Genomic DNA, 27,925 nt, shown 5'->3' on the forward strand with positions numbered 1-27,925 from the left:
CGTAAGATCTATTAGTTGGTAAGTAGTTGAGTCTCCTTGCATAAAACCGAAACTGGTCTGTAATTTCCGCATAGTGATGGGTCGTCTTTTTTATGAATTGCCGTTTGCTGATTTCCAAACATTAGGAACGGTGTTTAGCTCAAGGGAAAGATTAAATATGTTACATAAAGGTTTACTAATTTCGAAGCAGATGGATTTTAGGAATTTTCCACTGATGTTATCTGGGCTTGTAGTTTTTGAAGTATCAATAGTGGAAATCATGTCTTCAACTTCTTTAGGTGTTAACTTTAGGTGACAAAGTGAAGATGGGTTTTGTTCGAGTTCAGGAAGTTGTGCATTTGTGTAGTCAAGCTGTGAATGGTTAATAAAGTATTCATTTAAACAATTTGCTTTGTCCTTCGGATTAAAATATGGAACCCCATTATTCATAAGAGGTGGAATATCCCCCTTTTCTGATTTTTGACCCTTCACAAACGAGTTGATTATATGCCACCAATCCTTTTTGCAAAAATTTTGATTATCATTTAATTTCTGGTCTAATTTTTCATAATATTCTTCTTTGCATTTTCTAATCAAGCTAATATAGTCATTCCTTATATTTCTAAATTTTTGCCCATAGAGGTCCAAGTTTGATTTTACTGCTTTTCGGTGAATTTTGTTTTTCTTTTTGCTCATTTTCCGAATAGTGTTGTTCATCCAAAGTTATTCTTTTGATCTAATGGTTGGAGTTTTGTTTGGGATATGTGTTCTTGCCAAATTTATTAACTCGCTTGTGAAGGCGGCACATGTAATGTCAATAGAATTTGTATCAATAGTGGAGTCCCATAAGATACTCCCAGCGTCACCTCGTAGTTGGTCAAAATCATAATTCCATATTGTACGTCTGAAGCTAATTGATTTCAGACGATGAAAATTTAACCGACAGTACACAGGGCAGTAATCACTACAGGAATTATCTAAGCAAACTGAATCAAAAATATAACCGGAAAAATTCGTTAATATTAGATCAATCAATGTATTGTTACCATTATTACCATGTCTGGTTGGATCCTTGATAATTTGTTTAAAATCGAAGAGAACATTTGCCGAATGAATAAAAGTATTGGATTTTGTAAAGAAATCAATGTCAAAAATCACCTAATATAAAGATATTATTTTGAAAATAGAATTATTTAATTGAACAGTGGAATTTGGGGGTCTATAAAAGGTGCCAATTAAAAAATATTTATTATGAATATTGATTTCTACCCAAATTCCCTCTGTATTGTCGGTTTCTAAATCAAATCAGACCTGCGTTTTGTTAAAATGTTTTTTTGCGAGAATACACTGCTACCCCTGTCCTGTAGTCCTGTCTTTGCGAATTGGTGCATTGAAACCAGGGATAGAAAGGGTGTCCGATGATATGCTTTTGTCAAGCCATGTCTCAGTTAGCAAGATCAAATCGAAATTTTCAGAGAATTCTGCGGAAACAAGGTCAAGTTTATGGCGTAAGCTTCTTAAATTTAGATGCACGAGAGATATATTACCATTTGGTCCCGGATTTTCCTCGACATCTCCACTACGTAACAAGATTGTAATAATGACATATAAAGAAATAACAAAGGTATAAAATAAGAGGTGCAGAATGACGAATAATGGGAGGTTTGTTCTAGCAGATTGTTTTGGTTATTACAACCTTAACTGCACAATTCTAAATAAATTGAAAAAAAACCCTTGAAAAACACCATATCATCAATCAAATGAGCCTAGTAAATATTTCAAATCATTAATCATCCTTAAAAATGTTATTCATCAAATTTTTAGCATATTGAATAAGAAACACATTTTTCAACTGTAGATCGAGATGATTAATGTCTCCAAATTACTTATTTATTTATTTAATTATGTTCTATGAGTCACGCTTTATCATTGCCATCAGTTTGATTGCGTTCATTAAGTCGATACGAATGATTGAATTTAATCTTTTTAAGGTATTAGAAACATCAAACAAAAATGAAATGAAATGGGGTTTAACGTCCTACTATTCTGCTCCGAACTGGGCTAATGAAGACGGGCATACGCCATACAGTCTGCTATGAGAGAAATTTTGCCCGGACAGCGGCACTACGGCCTACTCTTATTTCGAATTCCAACTGTCAGGGGATCTTTTACGTGCACGCCAATGTGTACACGGGACCTCGGTTTTTCGTACCATCCGAACGACTAGACAGCTGTCCTTGTCAGGCCCTTTCTTGTGGCTGATTGGAGCGGGTAGTTTGAACATAGATTTCAGACTGCTTGATAACTACCAAAGAACACTTGTCGAAACGTCGCGCTATATGCGTACAGGGCAGTGATAGTTTTCCATATAAATCGTGTTGTGTTTTTTTTATCGTGCTCAATCGATAAATGCCACTCAAGAATTACACTGGGTAGAAGAAAACTTTGGAGCCAAAGGCTACACGTATTAAGATAGAAATATATAATAAAATTGTTTATCTAAAATGTGTTATCTTTTATGGGTTCGTCGTGTTTTCAGCATAAAATATTTAATGCATATTTTGTTTTTTAACCATTACAGTTATAGCTCATTGGATTTTATCATGCATTATAAATATTGGAAGACTATGTGATTTTTATTGCTGCACTGTTAAAAACAGGTGTAATTAAAAACTATAAGCAGTATTAATTAAGTGTAAACTTTACACCACAGCTAGCGTTTTTAAAATATAACACTTTTAACCAACTAAAAGTAACCAACTAAAAGAGCTACACATAACAAGTGTAACCGATATTCTCGACTACTGAACACCTGAATAGGTGTAATTGTGGTGTGTTCTGGATAAGCTACACTACTACCAGTGTTATACTGCATTTACACCAAAGTGTGTAACTATTATTGGGGAATAAATCCTATGCAAAAGTACAATCGATATTCATGAGTACTGAACACCAGGGTGTAATTGTAGCCGCTAAAGGGTGTTTGGGATGAGCTACACCTCTACAAGCGTATTATTGCATTTACCAACACGTGTAATTATTATTAGGGAAACATTTCTCCGAATAAGGTGTTAATTTTACACCGTATCTTGCGTTACAAAAGTGTTTGTGTACTCCAAGTTGAGTGTTTTTGTATCATGTATAATAATCTTAATAATAGTTCATAACGCCCCCAGTTTAGATTATTTTAGCTTGCTTACACTTAAAGACGTGTAAATATTCTAAAATATTACGAAGTACTATATCTTAATTAAATATTCTTAATTCAGGTGAGATGCATAAATGAATAAACCACATTATTCAGCTAAGTTGTAAGGATATGTGTATTGATTTTCCCTCATGATTTATATTCATTGTAAATTAATACAGAGTGTCAAATTGCCCAACAGCAGTTCAATTTGAATCAATTTAATATCGTAAAATGAAGCGAAGTTACCCCTATTTAGGTGGCAACTAGTTTCCACCCGAATTGATGTAAACTACCTTATTATTTTTAACAGTGTAATTTTATATCTATATGAAAGAAACAAGCTTTTATTTTTTGCATATTCTCATTTACTGGTTTTGTATTACAAAAACATAATGCCAACTTTGTGATTTTAACTTTTCGTTAATGTTTTCAGTAATATTTGAATCAATGACATTTAAAAGTTGAAATTTTATGGGACTAACTTTTTGAATAGAATGTGCACAACGTGTTGGATATATTATAACATTAGTAACTAACATTACAGAATAAGCATTACAAACACCCGATGCTATAGAAATAAAATGAAATGGAATGGGGTTGAACGTCGTATTTTTCCACACCAACAGGGCTAATGAAGACGGGCATACGCAATGTAGTGTGCTATGAGGGAAATTTTGCCCAGACAGCGGCGTATTCCAACTGTCAGGGATTCTTTTACGTGCATGCTAACGTGTACACGGGACCTCGGTTATTCGTCCTATCCGAACGACTAGACGCTGTCCCCCGCCTCCCCCCTTTGTTTCGTTATTTCACTCGAAAAGAACATTTCTATATTTTGTATGAGAACTTCCAAATTAAAACATCAATTGCGATTATAATCGTATTTTGCACCCACTTTAATTATTACATGTATATACAATGTGCCATTTTGACCTATGAAGAATGTAGAACAAATTCCTGGAATATCCTTGTAAATTGTTATCAAAGTTTACATAAGAATCTGAACTTAAATAAAGGTAATTGTTATTATCTGTTTAGAGAATGCTAAATACATGACCTATTATATGTTTAGTATACATTCAATAAAACTAGATCTGTAATTGATGAGGTGTGCCAGGTATTTTAAAATAAATAATGTAGAGATATAACAATGAATAGAGTGAATTTCAATTATTTCACAGATACAACTTTCGTTTTTTTATTCTTTAGACTTATTATATAGATTTGAGAGTTGTAAAATAGAATATATTTCAAGAGGGCAGCAAATAGGGGTTAACTGAACATTAGAGAAATGCGTAAAAAACACAAAATTTAAGAAGACAATACTTACATTTTTGTGTTGATCTTGCCATAATATCAGATACAGTTCTACACACAAGCAATATTTGTAGAAACAAGTGTGTATATTCAGCCATTGTCCATGCCTTGAGGCTTCTAAAGTGTTTACTATATGATCATAGATTTATACACTTTTTGTCAGCTGTTGGTGAACAGAAAAAAAAAATATAGATTAATTAATGAATGTTTCTTTGTTTATAAAGGGACAGTGTTGCTGGCAACCAATTTTACATAGTATGTGCCATAAATTGTTAAAGACATTCTAAATATAATTTTAACATAGATATCGTTGCCATGGCTAGTCCGTAGCAACGATTTTAAGAATCTGGAAGTGATGCAAAAAAAAAGAGGACGGAAACCAGTTATTGTTACGGGAAATTGGAGAGCGATCCTCAGTTATCGATTTTTTAGAAGCTCCGGCTTCCGAAATCCATACAGTGAATAGTACGAGAAATATGTGAACACCAAATAACATTTCTAATTTTTTTCATTAATACAGAATATATTAATTAGGCAGTTCATTTAGAGGAAAGTTTGGCAATCCAAAGAAATAATATTTACCAACATCCATAATCGATGTAACAATAACTGTAAATGACTTAAACCCATCAAAATTAGTGCCGGTATTATAAGTTTAATAATGTTGTAGAAATCGATGTTGCAAACAATTATTTTATGTAAATACAATTTTATGGATAGCAATGATTGTTTACCTTGTGCTTGATAATAAGGGAATACTTGTGGACTATGGTCGAAACGTTGCACTATTAAAGTTGCTAGTGATTGATATCCATAATATTTTGTATTATTTCAATGCTGTCCTTTCTTCAGCAATAGATGCCCTACAAACAACTATTTTATTGCTGTTGCGAAATCCATAAACATATATAATACATAATTACGTCTGCTCTGTCTAGAGAGTTTTAAAACGTTCAAGTACCATTCACAAATCACATTTGAAAACATAAACATAGTCAAGATTAAGCCTAATGACTGGAAGAACATGACAAGATAAAACACCTATTAAGTTTAATGACTGGAAGAACATGACAAGATAAAAAAAAAAGCTATTTAATAATAATAATAATAAAACTTTATTTAATTTCAGCATCGTAAATTCGAGGATACAAAAACAACCCCAAAATCAAAAGAATGCACCTAAAAGGTTTTATTCTACCTATTGTCAATAATATGATTGCGAAATCTGTCGACATTATTTTCTTAGGCGTTTGTAATTGGTTGCATTGTCTAAAAATCAGGAGACATAAAGACCGCGTAGTTAACAATATCTCTTATATATAATTTTTTCTAACGACTATACACCCATGATGTTGAAATGCCAATTTTTAACGTTTATGAACTGAGCGAAAACAAATTTCACAATAGCCACGAGATTCGTAAATCAATACTCCTTTTTGTAACAAGATTTAAAAAAAATTAAAAAACATTATTGGTATATTTACCAGCTAGTAGACAAAAAGCTTGAAGTAAATCATATAAATAAATACTATATTCATAGCCTCGGGTCTTGAGTTCTGAACGAGGAAGACCATGCAATGAAGTTAGATCTTCGGGATGTCTATCCTGCTAGCCAATATGCCATGAACTAATAAGTAGATAAGTAAGACTTGTCTGGGTTCATGTTTAAAGATTCATAATATTTACCGATGCTTCAAATCTACACGATATACACATTCTGTTTACTGCAAAAATATGGTATTTATGCCAAGAAACATGAGAAAAAAATATCCAAAGATACTTAAAAATGTTCTTACCTATATATCCGTCATTACTCAACTAAGGACCATATCAAGTATTGACGTTAATTAAGCCTGTTAATTGATATGGATGATAACATATTCCCACAGGTGCTCTCCTATGGTATTTCAACATATAAATATATTTTATACTCAGCATGCCATGTTATTATGACAATATACAGAACACAAGAAATAACAGAAGCTTTTAACTAATGATGTGTCGTCAATCTCAGTACAGCTTTTAATATAATTATCTTTGTTTTCATTGGATACTTGATTGCAAGGTGGCTGTTGTGTGAGAGAGAGAGAGAGAGAGAGAGAGAGAGGGAGAGAGAGTTTAACGTCCACTCGACACAAATTAGGTCATTTCGGGACTAATATATGGTTCAATTGTATTACAATTATTCGTTTGCGCGGAGGACCAGGAGAAAGCCCACGAGGTAGGACAGGCAACCCTACTCCTTGTCACGTACAAACGTGAAATCAAAACAACACCATAATGGCATTATGGGTTTGTTGTTGAAAGGCCAATAGGTGACTGTATGGAAGAATTATCCATAAATGATTCGATGGTGTAGATTATATACCTGATTATCAAGAAGATCTTTAGGGTTTAACAATGTTTAAATTCTTAATTACATCCTAAATTCCCCTGGACTAATGTAATATCAGTTACATCAATACATAATCTATTACTAATATTTCGTATTTAAATAATATGTAAAAATAAAAGTATTCTGATAGGGTAAATCTGTTTCAGTGAAATTATTTCATCTCCTCTCTGGTGTGTCATTGAATGTAGTGTAGTAACTTAATGCCTAATCATTTCTTTTAGTATAAATCTGTGTTTAAAAACTATCTTCCATATTAAAGGGGCACGCGTTTTGTATAACGTGTATAACTACATGTAATTAGAGCCGGTCTTAGAGAATTGTCTTCCATGTTCAAAGAGAAATCTTTGCTCCAAAATAATCTTTCATGTTAAAGGGAACCATCAGACGTTTTATATTTCCTACCCGTTTTCATTAACTTCTGGTAGTATTAAAATAGTGTCAACAATAGTCAATCCGGTGTACTAATCTTTTGGCAGACTAGGGCGTTATGAGTTAAAGTGTTTTTGGTTAAAGTTACCCCCACAACGTGAATACGTTAATCAAATTTAAAAGGACCTGTACTTCGTATTCCGAATATTAAGCGCAGACATGCCAGAAAAAATTGAAATATACAGTTTAAGACTAAACACACAATGGAACAAAATTATGGTTAAAAATTATTCCAACATAACCAGTTTTACCCCACCAGTTAAATAAAGCAATAAGAATTCTTCTATTTTTAGCCGTTATTCGCAATGTATTTTATTACTTACATGATAACAGCATTTGCATTAAAATACTTCTGAGATATACATATTAAAGATTATGGCCTGTTGTGCCTTTAATGCTAGATAATGAATGGTATACTAACAAATAAACCAGGCCAATAATGTAATCGGTACTAGCATGTAAGCAAACGTTACATTATCTTCTAATCTTACTTGTTTTGCATTAATTTCCTTTTCACTAAACACAATGCAAACGACAATGGACTGTTAGATACTGTGTATAAATCTGTCATGTTATCGGTAAGCTTGCCCAGAAAATACCAAGGCCGAATACATTTACCTTCTTAGTAGAGAAAGACGATATTAGAATATGGCACAAAGAGCCAGTACCAAGGCGTGTAAATAAAAGGACAATAAGGATGATAATACATCAACTGTCAACTTATCTCCTTCAACAAAAGCATACACGGAAATTAATTTCTACGCAGACTAAAAATTGAAACACCAACAATCGCCAATTTATTAGTGTGTCATTTCTATAGAATAATCTTCTTTAGGTGATCCCACCGCAATTCCAATAGGAAATTGAAATATATTGCGTGCTGCCCCCCGTCGTGATTCATTCTTATAGCACTATAAATTGTAAACGTTTAGGAAATGACAAATTCATGACTATTTGTTATGTACTTCCTTGTGGCGTTTTTATATTTAATTATTATTCTCTTTCGATGTTGTTTATACAGTCCCTAAAGTCATTACGTGGATATTACATCGCTTCGTATTTAAGTTAGATCATACCACGAACGTTGCTATTAATTAGTTGCTATGGACAATAGTCACTTTTCACTGATTTGAATCGGCAATTTAAGTCCATAAGTGATGTCAGCCAATATCTGATTTCTGCTCCCTCGGTCCTGTCTAATTATCTAATGAAATCAAATTTTTGACAGTACGAATAAAATCAAACCTCAAAATAAAGGTTAAATATAAAGAATAAGACACAGTCAAATTATCCAAGTGTATCACGTATTAAGTCTAAGAGATTTTAACACTGTCAATATCTTGTATTGGGTAAAAGCCAGCCCAATTTTTTTTAATACGCCCATACGTATACGTGGTCGTATTTTGCCGTCACCCAGTCCTTCCGTCGTCCACGTTTCTCAATAGCACAACTGTGGCTATAAATAATTCATCTATTTGTGACTGTCGTTTGCCTGTCTGTTTGTCTGTCTGTTCGGGGTTGGCGGCTACACTAGGTCTGCCCCAGGTCTGAAATTTGGGGTATAGGGGTAGCTCGGACCGGGGAGTAACATAGGCCAGGTGGCGTTAGTCTACCACTTCCGGTTTCGGGGTTATGACCCCCGAGCGAAGCCGGGCATTCTTCTAGTACATCATATTTTTAAGATTGATATGGGTTGTCTATCTCATAATCAAAAAGAATGTTAATTTTTCGAAAATATTCAATTCCAGAGCTATGCCTTTTGTTACGAAATTTATAGACTGTGATTATTAACCATATATCTCAAAAGTAGCGTGGTTGTCAATCTGGTTTGTTGTGCCTAAAATAACATAAAAAGAAACAGTTTTGTGATCAATGCCACCATTTTTTTGTTGTTGGATCTGGACAACACAATGCCTTCGACTATAAGTATGTCGTTCAAACAAATATTAACCGACGCCTTGAATGACAAATAATGAGAAAAAATAAACATTCAGCGTCGTGTAAAATGACAATAAGCGACAGAATTCTACTACAGGGTAAATATAATGCTTATCTATCCACTCATTGTCACCATTAATCGATTGATCATACAACTAACGAACAGACAATCAACGAAAGAAACTAAACGGTAGAAAACACGATGGCGTATATCTAACGTAGATTATTATAATCCAGGGGGCTAAAGGAGAGGGGGTGGGGGTAAACAGCTATATCTGTCAATCCTCTATTTGTTTGACATTGTCATAAATAGCGATATTTGACATATATCGTGATATTATGATACGACCTATGTGTCATCGCATGTAATGTGTATTGATTTTTATTATTATGACGACTGTCGTGACTATTATATTTAGACGTCCAGAGAGTATGAATGAATCTGTGCCTTAATTCGCCTTGATTCAATCTATTCTTAAAGTACTGGTATCGCTACATTACCCAATCTATTTCAAGTACGTTTTATGAACTACTATAGCGAGCCCTCGGTTGCTCAACCAGAATTAGCAACTATATTTACATCCACTAACGGTAATCAAGCTCATACAATAACTTTCGGCTGGATCAAATCAATATAAAACTTTACGTTTGTCATTCAGTCAAGGGATGATTTATATGAAAAGTGGGCCTTGCTATCAGACCCCTCCCAATCCCCAACTCTGACGACTATAGAGGCAGATGAAAGTGTGTTTTAAACACAATTGATCAAAACCAATGATGCCAGGAGTTTAAGACAGCAGTGCGTCTAAGAAAGGCCAATGGCAATGTCAAAAATATTAAACACCTTGGCTGGAGATCTTAAGGCCCTAGGCTTCAGTCTAATTTTAATACTGTAGCGCACCTTTCTTACCTTACTGAAAGGCAATACAAATAACCACTATAATACGTTTAATTAAAGAAACTAAACCACAAACTCAATATTGGATATAGAACACTTTATAAACATTCATATTTACATTCATACATGCTATTAGACCCATTTTCGACAATGGGGAAGTAATTAGTAATGACTGATTCAAAAACGACAAAATAATAATAAAAAAAGAAGTAGAATGGACTAAGCAGGCTTAAACTAATGGCGTTCAATTTGGACAGTTCAGGTATTTCACCGAACATAACTTGATTAGAAATTGAATATAAATCCCTTTATATACATCCATAGTACATTATATTATATGAGTTTAGAACCATTTTTGTCTATATTAAGGTTCCAAAGAATAGAGCCATGCGCCCTTTAACACTCTAAATTTCTTTCTATTTAATAGGGGGCTGTCACAGATATATTTTAGTCAATAAAACTGGGTAATTTTTTGTGAAAAACTCTTCCAAACTTTCACCACTGTGGTTTACAACTCTTTGGAGCTCCGTTGTACTTTTCGACATGAAATGGGGTTTAACGGGCATACGCCATGAAGTGTTCTATAAGGTAAATCATTTCAGGATATTGGCGTTTCTGCCTACTCTTCGTCGAATTCCAATTGCCAAGGGTGCTTTTACCTGTAGGTCAAAGTGTACGGGACCTTGGATATTTGTTCTATCGGAAGGACTAGAAATTGTTCCCTGTCAGGAACCACTAGCGCTCTAAATCATAAGGTCTGTCATTGGGTCAAGTGCGTGGATTCGATTCTCCGCCTGTACGTGACAAGGAGTAGCGTCGCATGCCTAACCTCGTGGGTTTTCTCTGGATCATCCCACAGCGGAAGCGAATTTTTAAATACAAAATTGAACCTAATATGTTAGTCCCTAAATGATATAGTTTGTGTCGAATGGGCGTTAACCCCCCCTCTCTCTCTCTCTCTCTCTCTCTCTCTCTAAACTCGTTACTAGCCACTAAGACTAAATTTAAAATTCTCTTTTTTCTTTGATGTACATACATTATAAAATCAAGAGAAATTCTTGATCAGTTCAAGAACGGTAATTAATTACAGTAACGTCAAGTATTTCATTATTCACCGTTATTTTTGATAAAACTAATTGTTAGATAAAATGATTGTTAACATCAAGTGCCAAATGGAAATATAAAAACCTGTGATTGAAAACATCCGGAATCCAAATGAAATACAGAGATCTCTATGAGATAAATCAGTTATATATATATATTTTTTTTAAATGTAGTTGAAACAGCATAGTTCTAATGAAGTATTATAACAAGTATTAATGTTTATCGGAAGAAGTTGAACTGGTATTGAAACATAAAACAAGCTTATTATTTCCCTTACCTTACGGCGAAATATTTTCCAATATGATATTCGAATGTTCCACAGGTCATACTAACATTATATTAAGCGCACATTTCGTCCAGCTAAAAACTTAAAATTTCTATCGCATTCAGTCTTTTATGAACAAAAGAATTTAGATGGTTAGAAGGCAGATTGTCATCAAAACAAAACACCTAGGTTTGTTCAACGTGAAATTGAAACTGAACACATTCTGTTAACTGATCACTGATTCCGCCCGATAGGCTTAGTGGTAATACGCGTAAAGCAGAAGCCAAGCTTGCCAACTCAACTGACTACATATGACCAGGGTTCCATTATCAGTACGCGGTGGCAGTGATAGTCAGAATAGGCAGAAAACAATATCAGTGTCACATGGTCAGATTACTTCTCGAGGACTACCGTAAACAACCTGTCACTCTCGGGAATAAGAACTTGGACAGATTAACTAGTTTTTGAACAAACACAAACTAGACGAGTCTGGAAGCTAATGCAATCAATGAATTTCAAAATTAAATCTTCTTCTAAGAGCATGATTGATAGTAATGGGATTAATTCTGTAAAATTTTTCAATTAGTTAATTAATGACTAGAAGAGTTAATACGATTGTGTGTATCTGCAGTCGTGTGTTACAGTATGTGACAATAATTCAGACGCAAACCTAACTTCAGTTTTACAAAAAAAACAATGGCTTAGCACACATTCAACCCCGCAAATATATTCATTCGATTTCGTTTTGTATGTGTATTAGGGCGCAGGTGGTGGTGGTGGGGGATATTGAACACGAGGTCTGTTAGTCCCGAAAAAACCTGGATAGTGTCGAGTCGACGATAACCCCATTTCATTGTGTATTAAGCACCTCTGAGTATAAAAAGAAGTAGCCACGAAGAATTGACTGGCATATGATTACTATTACTTTATCTGTAATTTAAACTAATGTAAACTTTAAATGGCCAAATAATTTAGACCATTATGTTTTTGGCATGTATTTTTCAATTCCAATGAAAATAACCAGACAACCGTGTGCTAGTTATAGAAAACAATGGAAATTGACTAAAACAAAAACTCGACAGGACTAATACACGCATGTAAAGAATTTGGCATTAAAAGGTGGATAGAGAACTAGAGTGTTTAGAAAGAGAGCGCGCGAAAGAACTGGCGTTTAAACTAGGTCACTTCGCGACTATAACGTAATTTTATTTTTAATAATTTGCTTGCGCCTAGTGGTCATTAGCAGTCGGAGGAAACAGGAGTACCCGGAGAAATCCCCGGGAAGCAAACTCGGTTATATTTATATGTATATAAGAGATGAAACTGTATCTTTTAGACGTTTTTGTGATGATAGTGGTACACGAGATGAACGACAGTACGATTGAGATTTTTTTCAAATCGAACCAAAAAGCATTATATAATAAACTAAAGCAAAAATGATTTTAAGTAAACAAGCAGGTCGTATTTCTCGGGAAAAGCAGACCTGTACATACGTTAAAAAGACCATCCCTCTTTGATTTCCTTTAAAAATAAAATTGTCGATTTAATTCAGTTTGAAATATTATTGATTTGTCTTCTGAAGAGGCCACTTGTCTGCATTTAAGTTTTGATATGTTGATTTGTTTTTTCAAAGTGGCTGTATGTCTTCATATAAAATTTGACGCGTTGATTTGTTTTGTGAAGTGGCTAACTTTCTACATTTAGAAATTTGATAAATTGATTTGTTTTGTGAAGTGGCTAACTGTCTACATTTAAAAATTTGATAAATTGATTTGTTTTGTGAAGTAGTTAACTGTCTACATTTAAAATGTTAAAGGAGCTAAATCGCTAACATTTGGGACCTAGAAATTGACAAAAGTGGGTCGCAACGCATATAATACTGTAATATGAAAGTATATAAACTGATTTACATTCAATGGTTTCCGTTTTTACTCCAATTTCAAATCAGTTATGTTCGGCGAAATAAGCCAGCAGTCTCAAGCGAGTGCAAATTTCTAGCGTCTGGTTATTCCAGTCTACATACGCCCTTTGATTTGGTGCAATGTGTCTAGCCTCGTCCCTCGAGTCTCTTGATACAACTGGGGCTGAAGCGCATTATGGTACACGATTCGTGTACCAATGATAAAATGTTTATTTTGTCTTTAATATTGGATATCAAAAGCCCATCTTTTTCCGGTAAGATCACAACATGAATGTTGATTTAATTTTACAAATAAATCGTGTTTTCAATGTTGAAGATTTTGGATGATATTGAGTTAGAGACTTAGCTACTTTAAGTGTACAGCAAGAATCAATGTTGAAATACAAACTGAATTGATATTCAGCTATCGACAGATTATGTCAAATAATAACTAAAAAAAAAATAAACAGGTCAGTTTTCGCTTCATTGATAGACATGAACATTGAGTCGATTGGAGCATGCAGCAACGCTGAACCAATTAACATAGTGGTCTGACATACGCATTTTGTTTGTTCCCTGATGATCTTCCATTATAGTGGATAAAATATCTCTTTCAAAAAAGTGGTCTCGTTCCTTTAAGCAGATGGCTGACTGTATAAATTGCCAATATATAATTATCAGTGTAATAAGTTAGTTGTGAATTATTAGCGCCATATTGCCTCACACAGGTCTAACTTGCGATAAATCTGTGTTCTAACCAGACGGCTCGCATGCTGTTGTTCATCACAACCTCTACAGTTTATCTAACATAACATTCCTCTGACACAGTTTCCTTAATAAAACCCCAGGAACACCTACATGCTGAATTAACGTACTGGATTACATGGGTAACTCTTTTTATTATGATACACGATACTGGATTACATGGTTAACTCTTGATTTATGATAGAGTACAGAACAAAGACGTTTATTATCTCTATTTTATATGAACCATAAACGCTATACACTCCATGTATAAAACGCCAAACTTATTTCAAATTTAAATAAACAGACGTAAAATGTGATTTTTGATAAATGACAGGTTAGGATAATATACCAACTCATAAAACTTGTTCGTTTGATAGTTGGAAAATTAAATTTATGTGTACAATATTGGTGAGAAATCCCTTATCGGTAAGCTATTCAATTAAATTATTTTCATAAAACATACTTTTTGTAAAGCAATCAATACCGGTACTTATTATCCAACTTAATGAGGGTATTGATGTAACAAAACTATACACCAGGTGGCATCACTGTCACGCAATTTGTGTAGAAACATAGTTATTGAATTCCGGGGTATCGACCAATCAAATTGCTGATCCGTGCTTAGCATAATCAGAAAATGCTCATTACCGAACTCCTACACCAGAACATTCTATCTCAATTAGATGCAGAGTTATTGTGTCCCAAAAACGTGTGATTGACAGAAGGGCTGAGAAAAACCTATTTTAATAGACCCCTGCGTGGGGACAAAGAAACATCTGGGATTGTGTTTTACTACATTTCTACTTGACAATCGAGCTTCCGAGTTGTATAACTAAATGCAAAAGTTTAGCTTCTGTGCTACAATCGAACTCAGACTTCAAATTCGGACAAAATGATTATCTAGAACTAAATTAATTAAAACGTATTTAGTTCATGTGTTACAAAATCGGCTACAATTTTTCCTTTGTTGATTTAATATTAAAGGTTAGAACTCTCAAAACAATTCGGTATCGAATCATATTGCAGCCAGATAATTGTATTATTTGAAATTGAAACTGAATATTCAAAGTTACTGCTTTCTAAAAGTAATGATAGGAATTGTATTGGTATACAAAATAAAAGGAGAACATCAGCCTGTCCAGGCTTGTCAGTACTGCTAGTAAGTGCATATAAATAAACAAACCTGCTGCACATATTAATACATAGAGGATATTTGTCGTTTTAGAGTGAATAACATATTTTATTTCATCGAGAAGCAAGAAAACTTATATTTTCACGAATGCGTAGCATGAGTGAAAATATAAACGTTTTCTTGCTTAGAGATGAAATAAAATATGTTATTCACGACAAAACGACAAATGTTCTATTTATTTTATGATTTTACAATCATTTTAGGTAAAAACAACATGGACTACTGCTAGCCAGTGGAATAACACTTTTATTTCTCTGATAAAACGCGTTATTCCACTACTGATCATAAAATAAAAGCATGTATCAGCGTTTCTCTGTGATCCACCAGCTTCTTAATGTCCAGTCAACTGCAATCACGTTAGAGTACGACAGTAGTTCTAGTGACCGCCACCTCTTCCTATATCTGAGATCACTGCCGGCGTGTTAATTTGTTAATTAAATAAAGGCGATTCTTTTCATAACGTGAGCTATAAAAGGTAGAGGTTATATTAATACTATAGATAATGAATTAAATGTCATATACGAATCTCCGTTAACTTGTTTTGCAGGTTACACATATCAACATGATACTCACAATCTGGGCTTTGTTTGATATATCCCCATAAACTTTTATCCTAATATATCTTTTAGTTTAAAGGATATTTTTACGTCTTCGGTTACCCCTTTATTGCGTAAATTATTGTATTCTGGTTTTTATCAAGAGCCGATATTATGATCAAAGTGTACAATATTATATTTCATTCCATTTTAAGGAGAATGTAAGGAAATGTATATTTTTACAAACAACAAACCACCCAAATGTCACTTACAATATTAATGTCTTTCCACACGCAGATTTTTAATCGTGACAGTCACGAAATTCTGCAAATGGTTTGGTGCTAGATTTATTTTCTGTAGAAACACGAAAAATAACATTATGGCGTTATTATTATACACAAAGAATGAAGCTAAATAGCAAGAAACATAAAATAAACAGTTTTCTATTTTCAAAAGTTGTTTTACCGCGGACGAATAATAAAATACTCTTCAATCAAAACAAGTTAAGAAGCCAAACATTTTAGACAACATATTATTTGCGACGGTAAAATAATAAAAGCTACTAAGCTACTTACAATTCTAAATAACCCATCGATCTTTTGACCAGCAACCTTTATCTCTCTTATTAACAGTACACTGAAGGCAGAGGGTGGGGGCGAATAGTTATCGTAAGATCTGTCATTGGGTCATCTGGCGTGGTTTCGATTCCTCGGTTGCACGTGGCATAGAGTAGGGTAGCCTGTCCATCCTCGTTGTTTATCTTCGGGTCCTCCGAGTTCCTCCCACTGCTAAAGACTGAACCATGTGTTAGTCCCGAAATGACCTAGTTTGTTCCGAGTGGACGTTAAACCCCATTTATATCTCTCTCTCACACTGAAGGCAAAAAGAGCAACAGAAGAATCATAGATGATAAAACCCAATTTTACTTTGATACGTGCACTTGTCAAGTAAGATACGCACGCAAATCGTTGACCTATAAACATTCATGATCTCCGAGAAAATATCGTCAATCTGCAAGGTGGTATATAGTCTTACTTTCTTCACCGACAGGGCCAAGGAAGACACGCATAAGCCATAAGTGTGCGATGAGAGAAATTTTAACTGAAAGTGTTTTTGAAACGGAATAACTCTCGATGGAGTGTCACTTTAATTAATAGGATATTAGGTTCTACTATATGGTTTTGTGTTTAGTACGTGTTCTATTGTTTATATGATATTCGAGAAACAATTGTCGTTCATTTTGGAAGACCTTATTATTAATGTTTACACTTAATCAGTACACTTGTAGTTTGTGTCTTTTATTATTCCGTTACTAGTATATATGTTCAGACTTGTCTCTTATCCTTTAATAATAATTATTATAATATGGGTTGTTACATGCTAACTGTTTTAATCCTCATATAGGGAGAGAGAGAGAGAAATGGGGTTTAATGTCCACTCGACACAAACTAGGTCATTTCGGGACTAACATATGGTTTAATTTTATTTCAATAATTCGCTTGCGCGTAGGGTTTTTAGCAGTGGGAGGAAACCGGAGGACCCGGAGAAAACCCACGAGGTTGGACAGGCGACCCTACTCCTTGTCACATACAACCGGGGATTCGAAACCACGCCAGTCGACTCAATGACAGACTTTATGATACAGCGCGCGAATGCTAACCATTCAGCCATCCACCCCACCCCCTCCTCATATAGGAGTTGGAGATTAATGAGATTAATGGTATATCATTAATTATGATTTCTTATTTACATTTTCTTATTTACTTTTTGTTCTTATTCCGTATTCGTAATGAAGATTAAGCGTTTATTAGTATCAACTGTTGTTTTAGTATAATTGTATATTTCCCTCCCTTTAAGGGTTTCTTATTGATTAATAAATGTTTTCATAGGTATTAGGTTAACGTTGAATGGCTTCTGATTTAACTCTTAATAAGTTTATTGTTATCCACTCGTATATAAGGGCATCCTCGGTTACCCAGTGTACTCATTCCGTTCTACTCCACTATACCCTGGGTTAATCTATGGGGGAGACACGTTTTCAAGTTATCCGCCCTTGATGATTGTGCTATTTTTATCGACCAATCCCATAAATTGTTATTTGAAAAGGAAGTTGGCAAAGGGAAGTAACTCTCATCAGAAAATGTTAGGAGTTGGCCTATTCTAAATGTGTAATTATTAACAATCAATTATATATTATGTTAATGAAGACCAGACGTTCATATAATAATGTAGGATCATTAGTTTTATTTAGAATCGTTCGTTCGTTTCCGGAATTTTATGTCCACGTGATATCTTAGACAAGTTATTGTGAATGACGATGATGATGAGTTAGTTGTATTTTACGTCCGCTTCCACCGAAGTGATATCGAGGACTATTTATAGTGAATCAAATTGCCAAGTATAAATTCAATAATAATAAACATAACATAATGACATATTTCAGACAAAGAACGAATAGTAATAATAATAACAAAAGTCAAACATATAGATGTTATACATATTTGAAATCAACAACACATACTACAGATTTTGATAATACAATTAAATATAAATAAATTATAAATATATACATTATTTACATAAATCATTCAGTAAATGGACATAAATATGGTTATTTACCCTTATACAAACGAAGGCGAAACGATTGGTTTGTAAACTGTTTTCTGATTGGTTCGTAGACTGTAGCTACATTCTAGACCAGGGCAGATAATTTGAAATCGTGGAAACCCTATGGATTAACCCAGGGTATAGTGGAGTAGAACGGAATGAGTACACTGGGTAACGTAGGATGATATAAGGTATTCTTATTGATTAATAATAGTTTTCATAGCTATGAGGTTTAACCTTAATGGCTTATGATTTAAACTCTTAATTAGTTTATTGTTATCCACTTGTATATAACCTTCTGTAACATGTTTGATCGTATCATTGCTTGATAACGGTGAGAGTATCCTCATTGAAACGTTGCATTTAATAAACCTAGTGAATGTTATCCATAAATTTGTAAGTTTATTATATATCCCGTTCACTAAATGCCTTTCAAAAATTAGAATTTAGAGACTTATAGGCCCTACCATAAAAATAAATGTCTAAATAATAGTCCATATAACATTTGAAGCCAAAATAAAGATATGTAAAAGGCAGGTTTAGCTCTTACATAATGTATCTTTAATAGATAAAGCAGGGGAACTGCACGCACAGTACAACTGTACGGAAATCATATTATAGCCCTAATGCCCATCTGATTAATCCTTTTGTGCTCTTGTTAGCTAAAAGCGTTTTATTATCAAGTAGGAATTATGTTATCAGGAATAGTTATCTTATCATAGGCTATAGCAATCAATATAAATTTTTAATACTTTTTGATGATAAATTTGCTTATGATCAATTATTTGTTATACCGTTAATGTGTTTCATAAAGCTTTATTCACATGTTTGCTCTATATGGGGAATTTGAATGTAGTTACTTTTTAATGATTTACTCTTATACAAATAAGTCCAACGTGTTATAATTGATATTACATTAACCAAAGGGGAAATTATTACTTGTTTAGAGTACTAATTGAAAGTGTCCTTATTAATCTATATTATATTGTGTTTGCGAAACCCGTGATACACAATCAAGATGAATAGTATATATTTTAATTAACTTTATACTTAATATATATGGTGAAGTATCTGCGTGCAAAAAGCTTTGCGAGCAACGACATAGAGAATGTCAATCTGAGATATGATATGCCCATTACCGCGTCAGCTTCCGGTATTGTTTTCAGATATCAGAACCATTATCTAATATAGAGACAAATTGTAGTACTGTTGTCAGAACCATATACATTAAAGTTCCAAAGTCGTACTGGTATCAGAACCATGTTAATAACTATAGAGACAGCTTTTTGCAGTCTTCTGGTATCGGAACAATGTTTAATACAGTGACAGCATCCAGTAGTGCTAGCAGAATCATGTATATCACTGGGCTCGTTTAATTTTCTGATGTCAGAACTGTGCCTATTATTGGGCTAAAGTTCATCATTATTATTGTCAGCGCAATGCCCATTATCCATTTAGATTGCAGCAACGTTGACACATAAGACGTGGAATTTACTGGAACGGTGAGTTAATGTGAAGGATCATTAAAACAAGATCATGGGACCTTTTCTATCACTGTTGAGACTAAAAGTTGGCAAAAATGTTATTCAGAGTGTTAATGTCTTCTATAACCCAGACAATACAGCGTTAAGCGGCTAATAAAACACCGCAGATATGATTAGTTTTTAAATGTTATACCCTTAATGTCCATTAGCTGACCAATGAACTATTCTATCGCATTTTACTTGTTTTGGTATTAACAATTAAGGAACATTTAATTTTTTCGTTGCCCAGCTGAATTAACATCTTTGGGTGAAAATATGAACGCTGGCTTCGACACCTGGCAAACGCTTCTCGTCGTATATTAATCACTAAATTTATAAGCTTAAAAGTACATTTTATTTAAGACGTGGGAACCAGTATTGTTTACTTAATACTAAATCGAATATATCAACATACAAGATAGTTACTTTTTAGAGTTATAGAACGATGATGGCAGCAGCAAACTTTGGTTTTCCATAGAATATATGCCAACACTATAATTGAGAAAATATTACTGCTATGTGAATCCGCGAGGCTCTTATGTATAAATCTAGCCGAAACAAACCCACTGCCCTTTATTTTTGATTCCACAAACCATGTTCCTTGAGTGAATTGGGGTTTGACTGGAAGGCTAGATAACAGTTAATACATCATACACCTACATTTACCAATTAGTTTGAGATAAGGCATTATCCGGGGATTTGTCTTCTGGGTTTCTGATTGTTTGTTTATTGATGCGGATATCATGCATTCACTACTGGTTGCGAATAAAACTGGGCATTGATAGTTGTGTTTTATGACTTCATCGATGCTTTTAGATAGCGGGACATAGCCTACCGAGTGGTAAGTATAGTTACAACCTCATCAATAAAGCCAATTTAGATTGACCACGACGTCATGATGCCACCCTTCAGTGTCGAAAAACGACATTCGCATCATAATTGCGAAACAATTTGGAGCTGGAGGTGCAGAAGTTTTAAAAGTATATTCCAAGTTTATAAAATCCCTTTTACTAGAAATAAAGTATAGTCTCAATTTACATTAACAAAACCGACAATAGAATACGCCTCATTAAAAAAAAACCTAAAGTTTATTTTGTATGAACCCAGAAAATAATACATAAAATGATTTCTATGAATATATTTAGATAACATACCTTCGTGACGAGTGAATGGTAGAAAAAACTTTACACCTGTCATGTTTTACATTTAAATTCTTGTTGAATTTGATTAGTTGCTCTTCATAGTCTAAATGAAGTTAAAGATGTGTGATGTGCACTCTCCGGAAATATCAAATTTGTCACAGCTTAATCCACGCTAATGTGTATTCAGATTGATTATCTAACATTTAATTAAAAAACAAAATCAAAATCTCATGGCTTGAATTCAATTTAATTTAAAACATACACATCAAAATGGTTCTCGGCAAATAAAGATGGCGGATGTCTTGTTACATCGGAGCAGCATGGATCGATGGAATTTCCAATTCGTCATTTGATTGTAATATACTGAACGGAATCGAACTATTCTTGGACTAATATTCCCATAAGGTCTTTAAATATGCATTATGCAAGAGCTAAATCTGCCTACTGCAGGTCATTCTTTAGGCCTTAAATGTTATCTAAATTATTAATTAGATATTAATTAACTTATAAGGACCATAATCAACTCTCAACGTTAGCCTGCACTATTTAGTGGATTTGAATACGATTTGTGATGGATGATTTCATATAAAAGTGGATAATCGTGACTTTGTTTACTATCGTACCAATGGTAGTCATGGCGATCAAGGCTAGCCTAAAACTGAGTCGCTAATATCTTCGGTCAAAGTAAAGCATTTTGACTGAAATTTTCATTATCTATTTTTAACTAGTATTGCGAGAACTGGCAGCTCTTTATCTAATCTTACCTAATGTCCCTTTAAATAAAACTAAAGCTGCTGAGTGAAGTTAAACGAAGTAATATATTTGTAATCTCATTTACCATTCATCTAATTATGACAGAAGTAGCAATATCAGCCATGCATCTTCTAATACATGTATATTAAAACCTGGTTGATTGCTTGTAATTATATGGAGGTTTTTGTACTGTTTGTTATAAAGGACTATATTTTACTGTGCAGTCAACTGAACTGTCGTCTGATATATACCCGATTACGAACGACATAATCGTCAAAATTTCGTAAAAGAAAACTATTACTCTGATAGTAATTAGTGAAAACTGATGTTGGCGCGCATTTAAGGGATTTCGTCAAGCTAACAAACTTGTGTTGTGCCCTAAATCTCTCGGCGACGTGTCTTTATGAATTACTAGAAGAACCGAAACCGGAAGTGGTAGACTAACGCCACCTGGCCTATGTTACTCCCCGGTCCGAGCTACCCCTATACCCCAAATTTCCGACTCGGGGCAGACCTGTAGCCGCCAACCCCGAACAGACAGACAGACAAACAGACAGACAAACGACAGTCACAAATATAAGTATAGATTAGATTTTTTTGTTGAAACCTCAATGTACTTTGCTCATCCACTTGTGATGTCAAAGGGAACTGGGTAATAAGTTTCGGAAGATTGGATTGTAACATTCGGGGCTTAAAGCAAAATACATCGAGCAAATGATATATATCGAGATAGATTACATCAAATGTGTAGTATCATCTTCCCTGTCTCAAAGGTTTTTGCAGCTAATATTCCATGATGGTGTAAGGATACCACATAAAATATACTTTAAGCTACATGAAATTTTTAAAACAACCGACAAACACTAAAAGAAATAGATAATACTCTCCCCTAATAGCATACACATTGAACTTGTTTTAATTTTTTTTTTAAATTACCAATCTAGCTCAAAATAGTATCAAATATAGGACTATTTTAATCGTCTAAATATCTATTAAGCACCTTTCAACTCATCGTCTTTATCAGTTGAAGGAGGAAAAATGGTCTTCGGGCGTATTAAGGTTTTAAAAGTAAAGAAGTGCATCCCGTAAACATTCTCTTAAGAAACCACAAACCACATTATCTCACTGATAAGGGGTTACGTGTATTTATGCCATGGCACAATGCCTGGCAGGCTTGTTCAACCTATATTACTCTTTGCATTAATGTGCCAATGCTTGAGACAACACAAGTAATTTCTAGGCAAACTTGATAACTCCATTACAATCATTCGGTACTAGTAAGATTGCTGCACTAAAAGGCACGACATATCTTTAGACAATCTTAGAAATATTTAGTACATGTATATACATTGCCATTCGTTGCTCTATCGATCTTTTAAGATAATGTCCCTTGGCGTTCCACAGGTCACAGGGATTCTTTTTTTTTTCGTTAGTTTTTGTTTTAGAGATTGTTCACTTGACTCTCGGTTTACACCCGGTGATGTAAAATCACAAATCACGAGTATATCTAATCAATTACATTTCACAGTTACATTTTACATGTTCATAGTCATCTGTATATAGAATTTTTTAAAACTGGTAAGATAGGAGAGCCTTATCGAAATTTGGTTTTTTTTTTCAAACGTCAACTACGTTATGATTCCCCGAAGAGGGGGGGTGGGGGGGTTGTCCTCACAACATTTAGATATTGTATGTATTTTATATTTGGAGAAAACACACGCGTTTAGAAATTAGCAGGCAGGATCCACATCATCTCGTTGAATAATCTCCACTATCGCCTCATCCCTCCCGCAATCAAGGGTTGCGGGGTGGGGGTAGTGTTCTACACGCCCGCTGTAACATTGTTCTATAGATCATATAAGGTCACATTTGTGCCGAAATGAAAATGAACTAGTTAGCGTCGATATTTTTATCTGTCACATATTTCTAGTTATTCGAAACTGCTGAAATGTATAATTCTATCTTGTAAAAGCTTGATTTAAAAACTTCTCAAGGGACTATCATTTTGACAGTTCAACGATAAATATACTAGAATAGCTATGTTATGTTTCTGTTATTTTTATTTTATACTCTACGGGAAATAAAACATTTATTTTCAACTTGCTTTTAATTACAAAAATTGTTTGCCCTGGGTTAGAATAGAAACAAGTGTTTGCCATGCAAGATACGCCCACATTTTGCAAGAGATGGACAGAGAACAAGCTAAAAACAAAACGATTTTTCGTACAGTCAGGAAGTTACAGCCAAGTTTCGATAGGAACCCAGATATTTGGGATACAAACATATATTTTAAGTTTCATCAAAATCGGATAAAATTGTGATCTCTAGAGGGTCCACAAACTTGATATTACATATTTTTACACTATTTGCTGTCTAATTTTTACAATATTCGAACTTTACCTTCATTATGGCGTAACGGTAATATATTTTTTTAAAAACCGGATATAAATGGGTGACCTCTAGAGGGACCACACATTAAAACCGCGATTTTTCGAACAATCAGAGCCATAAACCAGGAAGTTACGGTCCGATATGCGCGAATATCGAAAGGAACCCACATCGGTGGGTAATAAACATACATTGGATAAATATATGCACTCTAGAGTGTCTACAACCGTGATAATACATACTGTTACACTATTTGCGTACGTTTAGCGGCCATTTTGTCGGGTAGTTTCGGTCTAATTTTCAGGAAATTTGGACTAAACCATCATTGTGGTGTAACGGTGATATATTCGAACGGTTTTTAAATCGGATACTAATTGTGACCTCTAGAGGGACCACAAGCTAAAACCACGATTTTTCGAACAATCAGGGGTTATAATCCAGGAAGTTACGAGATCTTTGGGATATAAACATATATTTCAAGTTTTGTCAAAATCGGATAAAAATTGTGACCTGTTGTGGTCGGACGTTTAGACGGACAGTGGTCACGACAATAATATACTATAATAATATTGATATTATTAAAGGGGCATTAGATAAGATTAGATAAAGAGCTGACAGTTCTCACTATAATATTTAAAAAAGATAATGAAAACAGAAAATGCTGAAATTTCATTCAAATTGCTTCACTCTCAACCAAGATATATTAACAATTAAATTTTCGGCTAGCCTCGATCATCATTACTAATGCATGGTTCTATAGTTAACAAAGTCTCGTTATATTATCCATCACAAAATTATTCAAATCCACTAAAGATCGCGGGCTAACGATGGCATCGAGAGTAAATTATGGTCTTGATCAGTTAGTTAATGTCTAATTAATAATTTAGATAACATCTCGGGCCTAAAGCAATAGGCAGATTTAGCTCTTGCATAAGGCATGTTTAAGCTTAATTAAGTTAAGGAGTTCGCGGAATTTTATTTTATAGTCTGAAGATGGGATGAATTGCTATTCTGCATTTGGTCAGAAAACTGCCATGGTTGATACCATGGCCCCTACTTGTATGTTAAGTTCAATTTCAACCATTCACTGGAATGACATTTACATACAAGTTTGACTGTACTTTTAAATTTAGCTGTACTTTTGTATTTCGAATGTGTGGAGAAAAAAAGGAACTTGCAATTTGTTAATTCACCCTTGGGTAAAGACTGGTCAATTGAAATATATTTATCAGAAATAAGGACCATTTCCAGTGAGAAAATTACTTCGATTTGTAATCTTTGCAACATTGCAAATCCAGTTAAGTATCTGGTTACAAGTCGATAGAATTAAATAGATAAAAAAAACTGTACCATTAACCTTTTCAACACGCAGTATCTTCACAAATCTTTGTATGAAGTCCATCCAATCCAAAGGGGAATTAATACTATGTTTATGACAGAAAACTTGTGCTAAATGGCCTATTGATCAGTAGGAATTGGTAGTTATTCGTTGAAAATTGCAGTCACTATTCAATGAACGGCTCTCACATTAGACCCAGGAGACACTAGTATAGTCATCAGTATAAATCCTTCTTTGCATAGACCTACCTAGTATCCTGATTTACACGTCAAATATAAAATATCGGGTGAATATTATGAAATTAAATTTTATTGTATCAACTTATAGAAAGATGTATACCTACATTAAAATGGTAGAAAAAAAAGACGTCATAGTAACCATTTGACCCCATCATCTGATTCAGTGATATCACTTTTATATTATTGACTCCTAGAACATTTATTTGGTCTAAAACGCTTCCTTTTGGAGATATTTGACATTTTAAGCCATTTCACGCCGTCGTCCGCCATCTGGGATTGATTATTGATTTTCGCTTGGACCCTAATACGATTTTGGAAGACTTTTGGTATTTTGATAAGCATATATCATAGATACAAAAAATTTATTCCAGGTAATAGTGGGTATTTTCCATAGATTTACTGGTCTATTCTATTTACCTCCATTTTGCCTCTCTAACTTTGCGAAATGTAATATTTCATTATGGATACAAAAACACCCGATTGGATGTTTTGTTTAATTTGAAGTTTGTACAAAAACAAAAATATATATTAGAAGATTTTATACAAGACCAAGTGCTGATAAAATTGCATACCAACGGCATTATTCTAAGGAGCCTGGGGGAAATTATACTGAACTTGAACAAGGATCTTTCAGATATAGTTATTGTCAACTTGTAAAAGAAGAGACGACATGGAACTGATTAAAGCCCCGGGGTTGATTCTCTTGTAGTCCAATAAATAGTTTGTCGGTAACGAGGCGATATGCGATTATAATTTTATATAATATTCACATAAAAGAATGTTACATGAATTTCTTCCTTGTTTTTAGCAGGCTATAATTTAATCGCAAGGGTTTAGCCATTTGGTTGCTGTTACAGATCAACTTTATCATAACTTTTCTACTGCTAACAGTGTTATAACTGGTATCTCTATATGCCCACATTTCAGTGTGGACGTATTTTGTCCTTACCCAGTCTGTCGGTCCTTCAACAATTGGCCTTTGCGGTATTCTTTATAGGCCCACTCTTTCGTGTGGACGTATTATGTTGTTGGTCCGTAAAACAATTGGCCTTTGATGAAGACTACATTTTTTACGGAATTTTTGTGAAGCACTGTGGCCATGAGAGGATAAACTCTGTTGATATTCAGCGTTCCAGCCAAAATTTCCCTCATAGCAGACTGTATGGCGTATGCCCGTCTTCATTAGCCCAGTATAGGAGCAGAACAGTAGGATGTTAAACCCCATTTCATTTCATTTTAAATCTTGTGTGAACCATCGGGGTCATGAGTTACCCCATTTCCAAAAATCCCGCGAACGCGATAGAGGCTTCAGTTCTTAACGGATTTTTTCAAGCTATATGGACCATATTTTATGAAGGTCGAATAGCGATAACTTTTGTTAAAATTAGTCGATTTTAAAAATGTTGGCACCTTATCTTTTTGGGGGAGACCACTATTTATTGCTTATAATCTTAAAGTTTGTATCTGACCTTTAGTCTGAAATGTCATGTCTTTAAAAGAACAGATGTTATTACTTTAGTTTGGTATTTTGGTTTGTGCTGACGGTCATTGCCTCGGGGATACCTTCCAGCAAGTAGCTTCTAAAAATCACTTCAAAACTTTGTCTACTCTTTCTAGAATACCAGTAAACTGAAAGTAGTAGAATATGTTGACGATCTCCAAGAAACACCTTAAGGCTGGGTAACACTAGTGGATTTATCCCGAGGTTTTATATCCATAAGCTAAATCCTTTCATGTGAACGGGGAATTTCTCCAACAGGTTACAGATTTTCTGTCCTACGGATGAATCCTTAGATTTAGAACAAGTCCTATTCACGTAGGATTTGTCCTATGAATTGACAATCAAATTCAAGCGCGCACTTCTTCATGATGTCTGACGTTGAACTCCATATTTACATTTCTGATAACCGTGTCATATGACCAAAACTAGTAGGATTTTACTTACTGTATGACACAAAAATCTAGAGGTTTTATCTTTTAAGACTTCAGCTAGGATTTGTCTTAACTCATAAATCCACTAGTGTGACTCGACCTTTAGAAACAC

At 34.1% G+C, this 27,925-nt stretch overlaps 1 protein-coding gene across 1 annotated transcript in view; it reads right to left on the reverse strand.

Annotated features, from left to right (window-relative positions):
- The window catches only part of LOC126816590 (uncharacterized), a 60,453-nt gene extending 48,594 nt beyond the window's left edge, over positions 1-11,859 (reverse strand). The window contains exons 1-3 of the mRNA XM_050543278.2: positions 11,528-11,859; positions 5,221-6,383; positions 4,500-4,649 (exon numbers count right to left, since the gene is read on the reverse strand). Of these exons, the coding sequence (XP_050399235.1) occupies positions 4,500-4,584 (85 nt within the window). The 5' untranslated portion in view covers positions 4,585-4,649; positions 5,221-6,383; positions 11,528-11,859. The remainder of the gene's footprint in view (positions 1-4,499; positions 4,650-5,220; positions 6,384-11,527) is intronic.
- Between the last annotated feature and the right edge of the window lie 16,066 nt (positions 11,860-27,925).

Source organism: Patella vulgata, chromosome 3 (genome assembly GCF_932274485.2).
Source record: "Patella vulgata chromosome 3, xgPatVulg1.2, whole genome shotgun sequence".
In the NCBI taxonomy this organism is placed as follows: Eukaryota; Metazoa; Mollusca; class Gastropoda; family Patellidae; genus Patella; species Patella vulgata.